Source organism: Gordionus sp. m RMFG-2023, chromosome 4 (genome assembly GCF_954871325.1).
Source record: "Gordionus sp. m RMFG-2023 chromosome 4, tfGorSpeb1-WG-v2, whole genome shotgun sequence".
Lineage (NCBI taxonomy): Eukaryota > Metazoa > Nematomorpha > Gordioida > Chordodea > Parachordodidae > Gordionus > Gordionus sp. m RMFG-2023.
Window position 1 is genome coordinate 19,567,506 of NC_088778.1, and position 17,032 is coordinate 19,584,537.

General features: G+C 30.2%; 1 protein-coding gene across 1 annotated transcript in view; it reads left to right on the top strand.

Annotated features, from left to right (window-relative positions):
• The first annotated feature begins 11,866 nt into the window (after positions 1-11,866).
• Positions 11,867-17,032, top strand: part of LOC135928694 (mediator of RNA polymerase II transcription subunit 23-like) — a 65,480-nt gene continuing 60,314 nt past the window's right edge. Inside the window, exons 1-3 of the mRNA XM_065465151.1 lie at positions 11,867-12,010; positions 12,055-12,144; positions 12,185-12,312. Coding sequence (XP_065321223.1) covers positions 11,984-12,010; positions 12,055-12,144; positions 12,185-12,312 — 245 coding nt within the window. The 5' untranslated portion in view covers positions 11,867-11,983. The remainder of the gene's footprint in view (positions 12,011-12,054; positions 12,145-12,184; positions 12,313-17,032) is intronic.

A 17,032-nucleotide genomic window follows, 5' to 3' on the forward strand; every position in this document is an offset into this window, starting at 1 on the left:
GAGTTTAATTACTTTTATTAGAAAACAGCTGTTGGATAACTGAAATGGTCTAATTTAGAAAATTTCGAAAATTGGGAAAATTTGAGAAAACTGACTTAGGAAAAATTGAGAAAATTGGGGAAGATTGGGAGGAATGGAAAATTGGGAATATAGGGATTTGGGTAAAATTGGATAAATATGAGAAAATTGAGATTTGAGTAAAATTGGGATTTGAGTAAAATTGGGATTTAAGTAAAATTGAGATTTGAGTAAAATTGGGATTTGAGTAAAATTGGGATTTGGTAAAATTGGTATTTGGGAAAATTGATAAGTAAAATTTAAGAAAATTAGAACTTAGGAAAAAAAATTTGGGGAAATTGGGAATTTTGGAATAAATTTGTTAAAATTCTGTAAAATAATGCAAAATTGTGAAAAATTGGGAAACATTGTATGTTACATTGGGGAAAATTGTGAAAGTTTGGTTAAATTGCAAAAATGAAGAAAAAATTATAAAAATTCTGTAAAATTGGGAAAAATTGTGAAAATTTGGGAATATATCTGAAAATTAAGTTAATTAGGAGAAATTGATAGGTAAAATTTAGGGAAATTGCAAAAATTTAGGAAAATGTGGGATTTGGTAAAAATTGTGATAATGGGAAAATTGAGATAAATTGAAAAAATTTGGGAAAATTGACAAAATTGGTAAAAATTGGGAAAATTGCAAAAATTGTGAAAATTATGAAAAAATGAGAAAATTGGGAGAAAATTGAGATAAATTGGGAAAATTTGGCATTATTTGGGAAAATTTTAAAATCAGGGGAAATCGAGAAAGGAATAATTATGAAAATTGGGTAAAATTAGAAAAATTGGGATTTGGGAGAATAGAAAAATTTATAAAAATTAAGATAATTTGGAGAAATTGATAAGTAAAATTTAAAAAAATTGGGAAAATTTGCATTGGGAAAATTTTAAAATCAGGGAAAATTGAGAAAGGAATAATTATGAAAATTGGGTAAAATTGAGAAAATTGGGATTTAGATATAATTGGGAAAAATTATAAATTTGAGAAAATTAGGAAAATTTGGGAAAATTTTGTGTAAAATTGAAAAAATTTTAGAAAATTGGAAAAAAATTTGAGAAAATTGGGATTTTAAAAAATGTCGGATTTGGGAAGAATTGGGAAAAGTCCAGCAAAGGAAAATGCGATTCGATGGATACCAACTCCTAAAAACCAATTGAATTATCAAGAAAGATATTTACCACATTTACATGGTATAGCCTCTCGCTGCATGAATTAAAGTATTAATAGTACCATAGGCGTAGCCAGGATTTTCCTAAGGGGAAGGAATTAAAAATTTTCTGGGGGGGAAGCCTCCAGATTTCATTTTGGCGGGCTTTTGGCCCGCTTTTGCCCGGCCTTCGGTTGGGTTACCTTAGTCTATATATAGTCATAAAATATTTTTACAAGATAGGAGGTTAATTTTAATAAAAAAAAATAAGCCTGGAATAAATATGAAATATATTTTTATTAGTTTATATAAAATATAATAAATTAATTGTATATACATTAATATAGCATGGTAATAATTATTCCAAACAAACATAAGAAATTTATTTATAAAAAGTAAGTAGCCATATAGTTGATATTCTATTATATAGAATTGGATACAAATTACTAGGTAAAATTCCACTTTTACAGACATATTTTACAGTTAGAGAATATATTATAGTTAATATTTTAACAAATTTAACTAATCAATGCTCTAATTTTTGTAGACTCCTTTACTTCTATTTCTAGTAGACTCTTTTATTTTTATTTCTCGTAGACTATTTTGAAAAAATTATAATTTTCGACAGGATAAAAAAAAATTATTTTATAAAAAAAAATTATTAAAATTCGCAATGAAACAACAATCTTATTACTCGTAAAAAATTAACTAAAATAAATATATTCAAAAATAAATTATCTAGTTTTCCTCTTTTTCATATAAAAATACAATATATCCTTGACATTATTGTAATAAAAATTTACTAACATAATTATAAACATAATACTGCAACACTTCCCCTTAACAAAAATACTGGGCAAAATTATATATATTTTTTATATCACTATGCAAAAAAAATTAATCAGCGTATAAGCATTCAATAAATGATTCACATATTTTTTTTTAAAACATTATATATGTCTTTTATTCTTCTTTATCGCTTCATACACTTAATCAGATCTTCAATAATACTCATCTCAGTATTGTTTTAAAGGGTCGATTCTAACATTGCTATCCTCCTTTCTTTTAGTCGATTTTCGTAGTATGCGTCATAAATTTGTTGTCATCCTAACATGGTGCCGTTCCTCTTTTACGTTGGACATACGATGTTCGTGGGCAATGGTTGCTTCTTGATTACAAGACTCTTTACATTGAACAGTGATTGCTTCTTGAGTACACGATTATTTACACCATTGAAACCATTGAAATCTACGTCTTTATTAACCGAGAACTTTCCTAATATTTTCCTTTTTTACAATTTCCTCTTTCAACCATTTCTATGCACTCTCTTCCGTAATTGTTCCTGTGCCTGACACCTTCACTATTATCATCAAATTTCATCTTATTTCATCTTATTTAATTTGTTTCACAAATTTTCTATTAATACACCTTTCTCCCATTTTTTTGAACTTCCATATAATCTAATCCATACTAACTGTCCCACAGTATATTCCAATTCCCTTCTATCAATATCCTCTACAACTACAGCAGTTTTACTGGGTATTAACATATCCAAAAACATCCTAACTTTCCGACCTATCATTTTTTCGGCCGGAGACAAACCATCATTACCCATCGCATTATTATAATACAAATTCACCCACATTTTTCCTTTTCCACTTTTTGTTTTATTCAACCATCCTTTAACCGTCGCTACCATTCGTTCCGCCTGTCCATTGGAACTGAGATAATACGGTGGCGCTAACACATGATATACACCCGTTTTCTCACAGAATCTCTTGAATTCTTCACTGATAAAAGCTGGTCCACCATCCGATACCACAGTTTTCGGAATACCAAACTTCGACCATACTTTTTTAAAATGTTTATTCACAATATTCGCCGTTAACCCATGAATTTATTCAAATTCTATCCATTTGTAGAACGCATCTACACTTAAGATATACTTCTTTCCTTCATATTCAAAAAAATCAACATGAACCCTCTCTCCTGGTTCTACAACTTTTGGCCATGTACTATTTTTATCCTTACGGGGCATGTCAGACCATGCATTGCGAATCTCACATTCTTTTCCCAATTTATCAATATCCACGTTCATTTTCGGCCACCATGCATATTCTTTTCCCCATTGTTTCATACGAGTAACTCCTTGATGACCCGCATGTATAACATTCAAAATTTTCTCCCTCAATTTCCGGGGTATAACAGCTCGGGGTCCCCTCATAATACAATCGTCCACTAAAGTTAATTCCGTTTCAATATTTTTGAAAACTTTATCATCATCTTTCCATGATCTTTTTTCCCATTAGACATAATTTAACTACCGCTAATTCTCTATCTTTCCTTGTAACCTTTGTATATCTTTCCATGTCGTTGAGCTACCTTTTATACTTCGCATTACCTTACGCACAAGACATTCTTCCCGATTATCAATTTTCAAAACCACCGATTCATCCAAACTTTCGCCCGCACCTAACCTCGACAAAATATTAGGTAACTGGTTCTCTTTTCCCCTTCGATATTTTAAATCCAAATCAAAACTTCCTACTAACAAAAACCATCGCTGAAGTCGAGGCGATAACATCAACTCTTTGCTATCTTTTTTAAATAAATGTATCAAGGGCTTATGATCTGTAAAAACAACTTCCTACCTATAAGGTATTCACGACATTTCGTTAATCCAAAAATCACATTCAAAGCCTCCTGTTCTATCACTGAATACCGCTTTTCTACCTCTCGAAACACTCTCGAGAAAAATAAAACAGGTCTTTCTGTTCCATCTATCAAATGAAACATCGCCCCACCTACTCCTCTATTACATGCATCTACAGCCAAAACTAGATCACTATTAAAACACACTAGAATGGGCTCTTTCCCAATTCTCTCCATTAACGTCCTGAACGCAATCTCTTGTTCCTTTTTCCATTCAAAATGTACCCCTTTCCTTAATAATTCTTATAAAGGAGCAGCTACTTCTGTAAAACTCGATATAAACCGATGATAATAATTTACCATTCCCATAAACGACGGGACCTCTACTTTACTGGTCGGCCTATTCTAATTCGCAATACTCAACATATTCTTATCTAACGGTTTAACCTTCATTCCATTAATTCTATGACCCAAATATGTCACTACAGTTACTCCCACCCAACACACTCTTTTCACTACTCGCCTTAATCCTTTATTTTGAATTCTAATAAATACTTCTTCTAGCCTATCATCATGTTGTTTCACCGTTATTCCTACAACCAAAACATCATCCATATAATAAAAAACACCCTCTAAACCTTGAAAAATAGCAGCTATTGTCCGCTGAAAATTAGGGGCTGATACACTTAACATAAATGGTAATCGACAAAACGTAAACAATCCCTTGAATATTGTAATCGTCAACAACTTCCTAGTCGTTTTTGCCATCGGTAATAGCAAATATGCACACGAAAAATTAATCTTGGAAAAATATTTCCGCCTTTCAAACTGGCCAAAATTTCTTCTATTCGAAGTAACGGATATTTCACCTTTACAACCCAAGTATTCAATGTAACCCTAAAATCGGCACATAACCTCAATTTTCCATTAGCCTTTCTCACAGGAACCAACAGAGTAGCCCATTCACTGTACCCAGTAGGACAAATAATTCCATCTTTCACCCAATTATCTAATTCTTTTTCCATTTCCGCCCTCCATTAAAATGGAACTCTTCCGGAGATCAACTTCATAACACTAAACACCCTAATTTCTCCTCAAATATTTTACTATAGCTATTCATTAAAACTGCCACTGCAAGCCTCCAATTTTCCAAACTCGACAATTGTTCCTTTCCTTCCCCTCCATTAATCTCTTTTTTTTCTTTTTTTCTTATCAATTTTGCCGGGAAATTCTATAACACTGGTATATCTTTCTTTTCATTATCCAGTTCCTTACACATTTCTTGACTAATAATTTTCTCCTCTATTTCTTCTGTTTTCGTGACTATTTTTATTTCATCATTATTTCTCTCATTAATACATTTCCCACAAGGTATTTATCTTTTTTACCTCTCTAGGCTTGTCATTTTTCATAATATTAACACTTTACGACAACTCAGTATATCTTACCTTTCTTTTTTTAACTGGAAATATCTGCGTTTGAGACATATTTTTTTTTACAAACTCACTTTCCCGATAACCCATTATACCATTTCCAATGATTTCATCTTTTTTATATCACACAATTCTTGATTTTCTATTTCAACGTTCTGAACTTCAACCATTTCATCTCGTTTAATTTCATTTGAAAAAATACCCTAAAAATTATTTAATGGACCCGTCTTAACAATCCATTCCCACCCCATAATCGTCTCCACTTTTTTATCAACAATCCACAAATTTAAATAATAAACTATACCATTTATCACAAACGGTACTTCAATTTTTCCTAAAACCTTTATTTCCGATCCATCAAACTGTTTAACTATCATCTCCACTTCAATTATATTCTCTTCTGGCCAATATTCACAATAATTTTTATAACTTACAATCGATATCGCAGCACCTGTATCTAATAGCATAGATATCTCTCTACGAGGACATTTATCCTTCTTACTTTTGCCCTCTAATTTTAAAATAGGAATTTTATAATTATTAATATTTTCACCATTTACCAAATTTATATTTCTTTTATCTACTAAATTTCTTTTAACTTCTACATCTCCACCGAACTAAAATTTTTTCATTCTCTAATGTAATACCTTCCATTTACTATTTTCGCTATCATTTAGTCACCTCTCCCGACATTCTATAGCCCGATGTCCTTCCTTCCTGCACTTAAAACACATACTTTCATCTTTACCTTCTTTCAAAATAACATTATTTTGTATCCTTCTTACATTAGATGCCGGTGCTAAGTATTTCACTTCCGGAAATGCTTCCCATTTATCGGTTCTCTTACATAACAATTCTATTTAGCATGTCCCATTTTTCCACATTCTTTCACATTGAAATGTTTGTTCTTTGATTATTTTCAATAATACGATACGTCGGGACATAACATTTTTCACTACTATGTCCAACTCCTTCACATCTATTTCATTTAATCGGTTGCTTGTTAAACATTGTACCGTTCTGCACACAATCTCTACTTATATGCCCCAATTCCCCACATGAATAACATCTTACATATTGCATATTAATCTTTGGACGATTAAATTTATTTCGGAAATATTTTCTTTTTCCCAACTTTCCTTTTCATTTCTCTGTAAGTTCATTGGCGTATTATAGTCTTTAAAATGATCGTATTCCTTACCATTCATTCGATCCTCTCTTTTGAAATCCCTTTCATACCTTCTCTCACAATTTACCATGACTAAAATTATTTCATTTATCATCTCTCATTCCATGTTCATCTTTATCTATTTCTTTTTTACTATTAATTTTAACATTTTCCATATTTCATCTTTTAAATTTAATATCTCTTCCGTCATTCTTTCATTTTCATTAATGTTTTTTAATTCCCTTTCATTTTTTCCTTTTTCAATTTCATTATTTTTCATTTCAATTTCCTCCGTGATTTTTATTCTATATTTTTCTATAACTCTTTTTATTTTTTTCCGATGTAACATAATACCAATTATTTATAAACATATCACTACTACAGCTATAATACAATTATTTCTCTGTGGAACCATTTCCACATAATTATATGTTTTTATACTTCTTTTAGAATTAAACATTTATTCTTTACTCACAAATTTATAAAAAATTTATTAAAACTTTTATTATAAATATTTTAACACTGCTAAACGTTAGAAAATATATTAAACTTAATATAATTAATAATATCAAAATTATAAAAATGTACATCATTTAATATATTCAAAAAAAAAACTTTTTACCTTTTATCTTAAAAATCCTATTTATTTATAATATAGTTGCATTGTGTCCCAGTTTATATTGAAGGCTAAGGCACCACATTTTGTAGACTCCTTTACTTCTATTTCTAGTAGACTATTTTATTTTTATTTCTAGTAGACTCTTTTATTTTTATTTCTCGTGGACTCTTTTGAAAAAATTATAATAAAAATTATTTTATAAAAAAAATTTATTAAAATTCATCAATTACGCGAAAAAATTGACTAAAATTAATATATTCAAAAATAAATGATCTAGTTTTCCTCTTTTTCATATAATAATAAATTACTACTTACTTCATAACGTTGTGATCCGAGTATGCCTTTAATAATGGCTTATTCCCATTTTTTTTCTTTATTATTGTAAAGGCGCGACTAAACTTTTTCATTTATCTGAAATTTTCGATTGTGGTATTCAAACTTCTCCTTTTTGTTTCCCCGTTAGAAAATTTGATCTAACAATCCTCTAGGTTTAAATTTTAGTAGTATTTCAGCGAGACTTTGTTCAGTTTTTGTTCCTGGTGTATATCTGTTATTGTAGAGAAAAATAGCTAGGCTGGTTTCTAAATCCCTCTCGTTTCTTTTATTCATACTCTGTTTAAAAGTTCGAACTAAACGTTCGGCCATGCTGTTTGTCTGAGGATGGTAAGGACTTCCGTGCACTAATTGATTTCCGTTTTTTTTACAAAAATCATTGAAATCTTTGCTGCTGAATTGGGATCCGTTATCATAAACGATTATTTTGGGAAATCCGAATCTTGCAAAAATATTTCTTAATACTTTTATCATGCTTTCGGTTGTAGTGCTAGTCATGGGAACTATTTCTGGCCAGCGACTGCTAGCATATATCACTACCAACCAATAATGATTTTGAAATGGTCCAGCATAATCAATATGTACTCGGTGCCATGCTTTTGGTGGTTTTGGCCAATTTTGAATTGCTGTCTTTTGAGGCATATCGTGTTGTTCCTGGCATTCTCTAGATTTTTCAACCCAGGTTTCTATATCTTGGCTTATATTAGGCCACCACGCGTTTTGTCGTGCTCTCATCTTCATTTTTATAATTCCGATATGTCCTTGATGTATCATGTCCAACACATTGTTTCGGGATTGTTGTGGTATTATCATTTTCGTTCTCCATAATAAACAACCTCTCTCAGTTGTAATTTCCTCTCTCCTTTGGCTATACTCCTTTAAATGCATCATAGTTTATTGGCCATCCATCTATTGTATATCTGTATACTTTAGAAAGTATATCATGTCGCATTGTTTCTCTTTCAATTTCGCTTGCATTTAAAGGTGTTTCTCCAACATGTATTTGATCTAGCACTTCTTCTTTTGATATTGGAGTTCCCTTTAGGGGTAATCTAGATAGCATGTCAGCATTTGCTATTTGCCTACTACTTTTGACTTCTATTTCATATTGATAATTGGCTAATAATAAAGCCCACCTTTGTATTCGGGCAGTTGATGTTGTGGGTATATCTTTTTTTGGATGAAATAAAACCATTAATGGCTTGTGATCTGTTTGTAATGTGAATCCATATATAAATTCTTTGAATTTATAACCCCGAATATGATGGCAAGTGCTTCTCTTTCAATTTAGCTATAATTTTTTTCAGCTGCATTTAGTGCTCTTGAAACGAATGCAATTGGTCTCTCCTTACCCCCTTCTATATGTGATATTACTGCCCCAATTCCTATAGATGATGCATCTGTTGCTAATATATTGGGTAATTTTGGATCATAATGTTGTAATATTGGAGTACTACTTATTTTTTGCTTTATTTTTTTATACGCATCTTTGCATTCATTATTCCATTTCCAAAAAACTGCTTTTTCTAATAATTTGTATAATGGTTTAGCTTTGGCTGCAAAATTCAAAATAAATTTTGAATAGTATGTTGCTGACCCTAGAAATGACTGTAATTTTTGTTGGTTCTGGTGCATTTTTTACTGCCTCAGATTTTTTTCGGTAGTTGTAATTCCGTTTTTTGAAATATTGTGTCCTAAGTATTCGACATTTTGTTTGAAAAATTTACATTTTTCTATTTTTAGCTTGATTCCATTTTCATCTAAACATTTTAGTACCCTTTTTTAAATTTGTTTCGTGTTTCTCTCTATTTTTCCCGGTTATTATAATATCATCTAAATAACAAGCTATTCCTTAATAACCTTTTAATAAATTCTCGATGGCTCGTTGAAATATTGCTGGAGAAGACGATATACCAAAAGGTAGTCTTGTATATTTAAATAATACTCTATGCGTATTGATTACAAGATATCTTTGAGACTCTTCTTGCACTTTAATTTGAAAATAGGCATCTGAGAGATCCAATATTGAAAATTCTTCTCCTTTTCCCAAATTGGCTAATAAATCTTGGATTCTTGGTATTGGTTATGAATCAATATTAATATTTTGATTTATAGTTCTTTTAAAATCCCCACAAATTCTTAATGTTTTATCTTTCTTTTGAACTCTAGTACTCCTATTTTTGCAATCCATCTAAATCTTCTTCAACTTTATCTTTTAATGCGTATAGTACGGGACGTGATTTACAGAAAATTGGTTTCTCGTTTTTCATATATATTTGTGCCTTATAATCTTTCAAGCAGCCTAATTCTTTGGTAAATAATTGAGGAAATTCATTTTGATATTAATATTATATATTTGTATGATCCTTTCAGGTAATTCAGTATTTTGGGAAATTTAATTATCCAATTTCTTCCAATTAGATTTTTGGTATATCCTTTTGTAATAATGAGAGGTAGTTCTAATGTTCGCCCTTTATATTGTACTTTTACTACAGTTTGACCTAATAGTGGTATATTGGTTCCTGTATAACTTTTAAGTTTTAGCATGCAATTTGTTAATTCAGGATGATTAAGTTTATTTTTCCAATCTATTTCGTTAATTATACTGACTCCAGCTCCTTATATCGCTGTTGTTTATTTTGACATCCACCCAAAATTCTGGATTATATTCGTTTGTTTTATTATTAATAAAATTCACTATTTCTTTTCTACAGACTCGAGCCCAATTTTGTTGCATTTATAACAAGTGACATTTTTGAAAAAACAAATTTCCCTTCTGTGGTTTCCGCCGCAGGAGTGGCATGGATTTGGTTTTTTGTAGCTCGCATTATAATTATTATATGATTTTAATTGTTTATCATTATCATTAGTATTATATGATTTTGTTTGTTTATCATCATCATTATTAACTTTTCTAATTTTATTTATATTATCATTATGTTCCTCTTCTAAATGATCGATTTTAGTTTCATCATTTTGTATTAATTTTGTATTTTTTATTGCTGTTTCTACTGCAGTAGCTATCTGAATAGCTTTATTTATGTCTATATCGTCTTCGGACAGTAATCTTTGTAAAATTTTTGGATTTTTTATTCCGAATATAAATTTATCTCTTAATGCAGTATTTAAATATTCCCCAAAATCACAAGTCGTTGCTAATTTTCTTAGATTTTGTATATAGTCTATTAGTTTTGCATCATTTTGTTGATTATATTGATAAAAATTATATCTCTTTACTATAATAGGTTTAGGATGAAAATGCTTTTAAAATATTATGTATTTCTAATACCTTTTTCTTTCCCGGACTATCAGGTGCACATAAATTTACCAGTATTTTGTACGTATCACACCCTATTGTTGTTAATAACAGAGATTTTTCTTGTGATGATGTTAAACTTGGTTGTGTGTTTTTAAATTCTTGAAATAAGTTGTACCAATCTTTGTAACACAGGTTTGAATCCGTTAGACTTTTAATAGATTGCGCCATTTATGTAATGTATTTTAACAGAAACGAGTTTTTCTTATACTTTTATTTTGTAATGTAAAAAATCAAAATCAGCCTTTATTATTCAAATTAATCTAAAAATATATAATAATAATAAAAATAAACATCATACAAAAAATAACAAAAAACAACAATTTAATACACATCACTTTCATTTTAAGATAAAAATTTAATTGAAAACAGATCACAAACCTTTGAAAAAATATTTGATGACTAAGATAATACCAAAAATATCCAATAGCGATTAAAGGGCTGGGCATGGAAAATGTTATATGATTTTAAAATTGAATAGTCAAGGAAAGAAAACATAACGGCTGATACATTATTAAGACTTCCAGTAACTATTGAGTCACACATGCATTAAAATTAGAGCTATAAATTTATTTGATATAAATTTTGGTCAAGTTGAACTCCAGAAAGAAACAAGGAAAGAAAAAGTAATTAAAAAAATCGAGAAAGGATGAATTGGGTTTGATGCTAAAAATGTTTGTTTTAATAATCGCTTACCCTATTTCATCGTAAGATTTAATAGATAACTCACCCCTTAAAAAATGGATGCAAACTATACCTACACCCCCTTCATAACACCGGCCATGCAAACGCTGTGCTGTTACTATATAGTTTAAGGTTCTATCTTTTTAAAATATAAATAGGATAAATAATAGTTAATATTTTGAAATATTTATAAATATTTTTTGAATGTTAGTTTCAAATTCATCTAAATTACATTTGGATATAATTACAAAAATAATATATTAAATATTTTAGTTGGTTTGATCTAATTAATGAAATGCGATTCTTTTTAAGCCAGATTTTTAGTGTTATTATGCCAATCAAATGATTTTTAGTGTTATTATACCATTCATAAAGGACCACGTGAATAAATTAAAATTTAAAAATAATCCGCTTAATTTTAATATAAAATAAAAAGTGACATACAAACGTTATAAATTTGATATAGGTTATCATGTGTCCTATCAATGTGTGAGATTTGACTGGTAACGTGATCTCTGATAAGTCGTCTCATTTTGGAAAACGCAGTATATTTCATTAATTTAACTTAGAATGAATAACGCCGAAATTTCGTTTTTGGTAATTTTTTTTATTAAATTAGTTTGATATATATTAATGTTCAGCCCATACATTATCTAAAAGAAAATTTATCAAATCCTAATATTGCACAGAACGATGAATTTATTGATTTAGATGTTTTTCTTAAAATTATGGTATTTATTTTAGATATAAATCTAACTTATATAATTAAAGGCACATTCTGTTAAAAACATTCGTTTATTTTTAAAATTACTGATTGAAAATGACCCTAAAGCAATAAATTTAGAAAGATTCTCAAAATATCAAATTAAAGACTGGATTTTGAAAAAATATACTCTTAAGTAATATATATATGCTTAAATAGGATAAATATATAATTTCAGTAAATTTATTAATATATAATGTTGTTAAATACTCATTTGAACCAATTTTTAAAAACCACTATATTTTTTTCCAGAAAAAATTGTTTGCCTCAAGATTTTTCTAATAGATGTCCAAACCTCAAGATTTTTCTAAAGATGTCCAAACCCCTCTGGCATGCATCTATGAGCACTATATTTAGGCTTGTATAAAATATTTCTAAAAAATAAATATTGAGTTACCCATTTTTAAAAATCATCTAAAATTAAGCCATTTAACAACTAATGTATTCAAGCTATTTCAATTCATATTTGCAAAATTATATTTCATTAGAAAATTTATTAGCTTATATTTTTTTCCAAAATTATATATTCTGGTTCTCCCTCTTAGGGTTTTAAAAAAGTCTGATTCTTCTTTTTTTTTTTTAAATGATCATATTAAGATTTACAAAATAATATTATGTAAGTCTGGAGATTTTGCTTATAGGTGGCAGAAAGGGTTGATCCTACATTTGATATATAAATTTGTTAATTGAAAAAAATAGCAGATTTTGCAGGACATTTGATTTTATGTGCTTACTATCTGATGAGCCAAGGCAGTTTGGAAATCAATGCTTCTCAAAATATTATTGTGCAATCTAAAATGTTTGATTTTCTAACTCTAAAATAATTAAAAATTATTTATTAATTTTAAAAATTTTCTGAAAGTGCCATCATCACATCTATATATTTAAATTTGTAATTGCTATCTTATAAACCAAGCAATAGATTGAAGTACAAATCACATGGGAATTACTATTGGCTTAAAAGTGCTATGATGATTATCATTAACTAATATTTTTTAAAAGAACACTATTGGTTAAATTTGATTGACGTTTTTGAGGATTATTATAATATACTTTTTTTATTTATTATTAATATAAAACAATAATATCAATATGTTAATATACTATTAAATTTATAAAGCAAGGGAAAAAAATAAGAAGTAGAAGGGTTTTAGTATAGCTCTTTGGCTAGTAGACTATCATTGAAGCTGATGTAATTCGCTTTAAGGATAACTATAGCCAATCTTTGTCTAAGAGAAAATTCCTCTCGAGGGGTTCATGAGTTTGCTGATTTGTGATCCTAAATTTTTGAAGAATGCTAGGGCAAGTTTGCTAAAGATGGCAAGTGTAGTTGAAATAATAGGAATAGGAATAAAACAATGATCATTTGAAATTTCTGTGTATTTGGAGATTTTGAATTGTTCTTTCTGGTCAATGATGATGGCTTGGTTAGATGGGGCCAGGGTATAGATGAATAGTCCCATTCTAATAATTGGCCTCTCCTTTGAGTGATCCCCCGAGTACGCTTACCATCTGATCTAAAAAGAACCTGGGGTTCTAGTATGGATGGTATTTGAGTTGATTTCAAGGCATGTTGGATGATTGAATTACATTGTGTATTTCTTATGAATCGACCATTGCAGGAGTGGCAATGTAAACTATGGCTTCCATTCATGTCAATGGACGAGTTATAACCTGAACAGATATGAGGGTGGGTGATGGTGCAGTTTAGACCAATACCGATGGCGTGAGTAAGTTCGTTGCAGGAAAGTTGAAGTTGAAGATTGACAGAAGGAATGGCCTCGAGAAACTCATGCCCAGTAGATAAGAGTTTTTCAACGCAGCAAGCAACTACAAGAGCGTCCCAGTCCTTCTGTCTACGGGTTGTGGGAGGGGGGGGGGTGAGAGTCAACATTGATCAGTGTTTTCCAAATATTTATGGCCTCAATTAAGGAATAGTCTTCTTTAGAACGATGGACGTTGGTTATTTGCTTTGACAAGAGGCTTCTCAATATGAAAGAGGTTATTGCTAAGTCGTAGGGAGATCTAATGCCAAGTCTATTGAATTTGGTTGGTAGCAAAGCTTGGGCCCAAGCGGTTTTGTTGAATCTGAGGTTTACTATTTTTTTGGTTAAAAGGATATTTAAAAATCGGTGTTGAACGGAGTGTATAAAGAATCCTTGGTATAAAAAAGAAATTTTTTAACAAGAAAAATGACTTGTGAGAAGGAAGAATAGTAAAGGTGTCCTCCAGTTTAAGGATGCTATCAAGAGTGGAGTGAAGAAAGGTGCCCCCATGTCCTCCTACAATAGATCCTAGATGTGTTAATTCATCAAGTGCTGTGAATTTGAAGTCATAAGTGTTAGGAGCATTTGAATTTAATTGGAAGAATTTGGATTTTCTCAGGTTACGCAAGAGTCCAGTAGCTATGCCCATTTCGTGAATTATGTTAACTGCTTTGTCAATTTCACAGCGGGAACAACTCAAAATTCCATCATCGATGTACCACGCATGATAGTACATAAAGAGTTTATTGATTTTATTATGGCATTCAAGACTAAAAAGAAGGTATCCAAAGGGGTCTCCCCGTTAAATGCTCTCAACTGAAAGTATTTTTTTCGTGTTGAATTGTAAGATTGTTGGAATGGTAGAGAGGAAAAGAATTTGGCGTAAACAGGAAACAAGTTGAATGTAGGAAGGAGTTGCGAGAAAGAGTGTTGTATGCGTGTCGATTTTCTCTAAAGTTTCGTTTGCTGGGTTATTTTCGAGATGAATTCTTATTAAGTGTATTGCTGCTTCACGCCCACCAGGCACGCCTACGCCCAATTGGTAAGGGTTGAGGATGTGTGAGGCTTTGTGTTTGATTCTAGAAGAATAACTTTGCTACTAATCAGCGACAAGTTGAACCAATGGCGATAGGCTGGATATCCTTGTTGGGTTTTTGGAGTGCGATGAGTCTGGCACCAAAGAGTAAGGGGGTTATAAAACTGTGGACATCTCCATTTAAGATTTTATTGCATAAGTTGGTAATTTTGGTGAGAATTGAAACATGTGTGTAAATCAAGGGAGTTGTGATGTCCTGTTAGAAGATTGGTCTAATTCCGTCAAGTCCATGCTCTGAGTCGCGATGAAAAGATAAGATTACTTTTCTTACTTCTTCCTGTGTGAAATCTGCTGCACAATGCGTGTTAGGTTGAGAAATTATTGGTGTTAGGATTGAATTTGTGTGTTTTCAGCATAGCTTGCTGAAGGTTTCTTCGGAGAAATCAGCAAGAGTATTATTGGTGAAAATAAGTTTGAGAGCACCTTTAATGTTAAGACTGTCTATTTTCTTCGAGATCAATAAAATTTTTTGCTGAAATGGGGTTGCTTTTTTTTGTTTTTTGGATGTGCATAGATTTGGGTATCTTGAAGACGGGTATAGATATTTAAACTGGCATCCTTTATTTGTTGAGTTAAGGATTTCTGGACTTATTTGTCCAGTATTTTAAAAGTGTTGTAACTGAAGTAAAAGAATTTTAACCATTTTCTTCTTTGTTAAAATTTTGCAGAAGGGAGGATATGCAGTCACTGAGAGATTTGGCAACTTCTCGCTCCTTTGGGTATTCTGGATATGATACTTGATTTTGTGGTATTGAGAAAATTGTCTGCGAAAGAGGTATTAGATGTGTGGTTTGGGATTCTTGGACTGGGAAGTAAATAAGCGATCTGGGAAAGAGATGTATGTCTTGAATGAGGACACCTGTTAGTAATTGGACCATGAACATAAAATACACCTTCATTTGTTAGATGTTTAAGTTTCAGCCCGGAAGAGCAGATTTTGGGTTCAAAGGAGGTAGCCGTTGTATAATATCATAATGAGATTGAACATTTATTGCTCACCTGTTTCTCCATAACATTTTGATGAATCTATCATTATAATCTTTGGTTTATATTTAAGCAATTTAAGTTGTCATTAACTTTTGTGATAAGTCTTGTAATAAAATTTTAAATTAGGTTTCTAGATTTATTGGGTAGATTGTCAAGGTGGGTCTCTTTTTCCATTCAAAAAATCTTTTAAGAAAATCTGTTAATCTGAGAAGCATGGGGCTCAGTAATATTTAATAAAGGTTTGAATATTGTTATAATTTTATTAATTGGAGATTTTTGAGAGGAAGGACACGTTATATGTTTGTATAAAAGATTGGCCATTGTCACTTAGATTAATTTTGCACAAATATTACAAATAGTTGACATTATTTTTATGTTTATGGGTAGGTGTAATGTGAAAGTGATACACTAAAGAGAGGTGGAGCCAGTAATTTAGATCCTGCATATTAAGACAATTATGGGCCAAGGAGACTAATATAATTATCACAGTTTTCAGCAAGAAAATAATTAATTGTTTTATGTAGATGATAAAAAATAAAATATAAAAATTTATTATTAATGGTTTCACTTTTTTATATATCTCACTTGAGTAGAGGATATACTTCAAACGGATATCCTACTTTGGTGGAAAAAACAAGAAAAAGATTTATTAAAAAAATTACCTAGCAAATATTATTCCAACAACCAGTGCTTCTTTTGAACTAGGAATTAGCATTGCAAGGTTTTTGGAACAAAAAAGAACGTGCTTGAATCCAGAAAATGTGGATCCATTAATATTTTTGTATTATAATTAGAAATATTATCAATAAATAATAATTTTATATTTGTATTTTTTACTTATATATTTTATTAGATCAAATAAATTCCTTATCCGTAATTTAAATTGAATATTTTTTTATGCTTAATAGAGCAAAGTCCTAAATTATAATAATTTTTTATAGGCGTGTAGCGCTGAAACTGAATCATTTTTTTTAAAATTAGATTTTAAAAAATTGAAAGAACGAGCA